Source organism: Grammomys surdaster, unplaced genomic scaffold, assembly GCF_004785775.1.
Source record: "Grammomys surdaster isolate TR1022 unplaced genomic scaffold, NIH_TR_1.0 354, whole genome shotgun sequence".
Classification (NCBI taxonomy): domain Eukaryota; kingdom Metazoa; phylum Chordata; class Mammalia; order Rodentia; family Muridae; genus Grammomys; species Grammomys surdaster.
The window spans coordinates 1,249,833-1,252,602 of record NW_021604773.1 but is presented as its reverse complement, the minus strand read 5'-3'; the positions used below and the strand labels follow the sequence as shown (position 1 = coordinate 1,252,602).

Sequence of the window (2,770 nt, the reverse complement as noted above, 5' to 3'; positions counted from 1 at the left end):
TGCCAGTAAAGCCTTGTCCCATGTCAGCTCCAACAGGAATCCAAAAATCAAGCAGTGAAAAAAACACTATCCCCTGGAGGTTAAACAGGATTTTCTAGTACTCTCTGTGAGGATCTGGAATTCTTCAGGCAGGGCTTGACTGACCCCCACAGAGTCTTCCTCAGGGCCATGTGCATGGTCAGAGACCCAAGGGTCAGGACTGAGTCTGACATCCTTGATCTGAGTTTACCCAGCACAGGCCTTCCTCATTGCAGGTAAATACAGGGGAAGGGTTCTGATCTAATGCTGTTGGTCCACCCCATGTGTGCCCTGCAGTAAGCATCCAAACCCCAGTGTGAGGACACAGTGCAGTGGGGGGAGAGCAGGCACAGCCCAGTCCTCACCATCCACTTATGAAGTAGGGTAAGACACACCCAGAAACTGGAAGCCACAGATAGTCACTTACTGTTCACGTGGATTTGCACATGTGCTTTTTCAATTTTGAAATTTCTGTCTATCACCTGTAGTGTGTACAAGCCCGTGTCTTTCTCAGTGACATCCTGGAGCAGCAGGGATCCGTTGGTGTACACTGTCGCTGTTCTGGTTTGTGCAGGCCCCTTGGTGATGGAGTTCCTGGGTCTGCTATATTCTGCAATTTTAAAGACCTGAAAGGTAGACACTCCTTTGTACCAGCAAAAAATTTGGAAATCTTCTGGCAGATTAAGAACACGGAGAAGGATGCTTTCCCCTTCAGCAGCGTGCCGTGGCACTGGATCGATCATGAGTGGGCCAGAGGTAGCAGGGTCACAGCACGTGGAAAGGGAGGCTGCAAGGGAAAAGAGAAAATCACATGGGATCACTGTGCTTGGTGTAAAGATGGCAGTCTGCATCATGAGCAGATGGATTCTTCACTCAGCCTAGAGGTGCAGGTGTTATGGGTCTACCCACCCAATGGAAGTCAGCAACATGGCCTCCATTTCCTCAGTGACCTGGAATCTGTCATTTCCTCTGCGTGGAGCTCTCTCCTCAGTGTCTCCATGGCTGCCCCCTCACTGCCCTCGGTCAGACACTGCACACACTCATGCACACCGTGCTTTGAGATGATGCCTCCCTCTGACCTTGGTTTCTACACACCCTGGATGTTCACTTTCTGACTTTTCTCATTTCCTTTGTACCTGCACTCAGCCTCTGTCATCACCTTCTAGATGTCTTAATGCTCAGCCTGCAGCCCCAAGACTAAGGCTGGGTGATGGCTGGGACCAGTCTGGTCTTGACAGGCCCAGGTATTGGGAAGGGCTCAGAAATTATGCTGGCTAGCTTTATGTCAACTTAACACAAGCTAGAATCTTTTGAAAGAGGGAACCTCAATTTAAAACGCCACCATGAGAATGGCCTGTGGGCAAGCCCATAGTGCATTTTTTAATTGGTGATTGATGTGGGAGAGCCCAGTCCACTGCCAGCATTTCCACCTCTGGGCTCAGTGTCCTAGGTGCTATAGGATCAGGATGGGCAAGCTGTGAGGAGACAGGCAGTAAGCAGCACTTCTGACAAAATGCTCCCCAGAGACATTTGCAGTCATGCCTGGGACAGATGACTAAGGCCGGAGCTTCCTGTGCTCATCACTCTGAGGATGCCTCAGTTTCCTCAAGTGCATGGCAAGAGTCCCCAGAAGACTGGGCAGGGTCTGGCATCTAGGGTTGAGTTATTTTCTGTCAAGGTCCTCCTTGATACAGGAGAGAGTCAGACGATGGAGTCTGATTTATGGCATTTCTCTCCATATGTGTCCTGCACAGGTGGTCAACCCCAAAAATGAAGACACAGTGAAAAGGGGTCATAGCCACATGCCAGTGGTGACAGTCCTGTGTGCCAAAGCCCCACCCAGCAATGAATGATCCCAGAGAATCACTTACTGTTCACCTGAAGCTGCACATGTGCTAATTTCATTTTCCGATGTCTACTCAGAATTCGTAGGGTGTAGAATCCGGTGTCATTCCCGGTGACATTCTGGAGCAGCAGGGATCCATTGCTGTACACTGTCTCTCTACCACTGTGAGCGGGGCCCAGCACACTTGAATTCTTGGCTATTATCTGTCGGGCAATCTCAAATTTCCTAGACACAGATGCCCCTTTGTACCAGGAAAGCCCTCGAAGCTTATCCTGGAGATTGTGAACAAGGAGAAGAACGCTTCCGCCTTCAGCCACACGGGGTGGCACTGATTCGATAGTGAGCTGTGCAGGTTGATAAGGACGCCCACAGATGAAATGAGAGGCTGGAAGGGAAGAGAGATCCATCAGTATTAGGACTTTTATATTGACTAAGATGGCGCCCTGTGTCCTGAGCAGCTGTGTCCATTGCTCAGCTGAGGTGTGTGGGTGAGGGTCTCCCTGCCCTACTTGGTGGAGGTCAGCACATTACCTCCATGCACTCTGTGTCCATCTCTTGTCATTTCCTCCTTATGGGTCCCTCTCCTTGGGTGTCAGCATGGCCCTGCCTCACTGTCTTCAGATCCCTGCTCACACTTAGTGTAGATGGGTGTGGGGGTGATGCCCCCCGACCTTCACACTCTGACTCTTTTGTTTCTATTCCTTTAGTGATTATGCCCTACACCTGATTTACCTTCTGGCTTTCTTTACTGGTTTGTCTTCCAGTCCACTAGGGCTAGGGAATTATGAGAACTGGGATTTGTCTTATATTATTTTTAAAGAAAGGCTGCATTTAAAAAAAAAACTCAAATACCTGTGGAGAATGAATGAGTGAGTGAATGAGTGAATGAATGAATGAGTGAATGAA

At 49.4% G+C, this 2,770-nt stretch overlaps 1 protein-coding gene across 1 annotated transcript in view; it reads right to left on the bottom strand.

The window, feature by feature from the left end:
- LOC114631211 (pregnancy-specific glycoprotein 22-like) overlaps positions 1 to 2,770 on the bottom strand; it is an 11,615-nt gene that overhangs the window by 4,070 nt on the left and 4,775 nt on the right. The window contains exons 3-4 of the mRNA XM_028779511.1: positions 1,890 to 2,249; positions 446 to 805 (exon numbers count right to left, since the gene is read on the bottom strand). Coding sequence (XP_028635344.1) covers positions 446 to 805; positions 1,890 to 2,249 — 720 coding nt within the window. The remainder of the gene's footprint in view (positions 1 to 445; positions 806 to 1,889; positions 2,250 to 2,770) is intronic.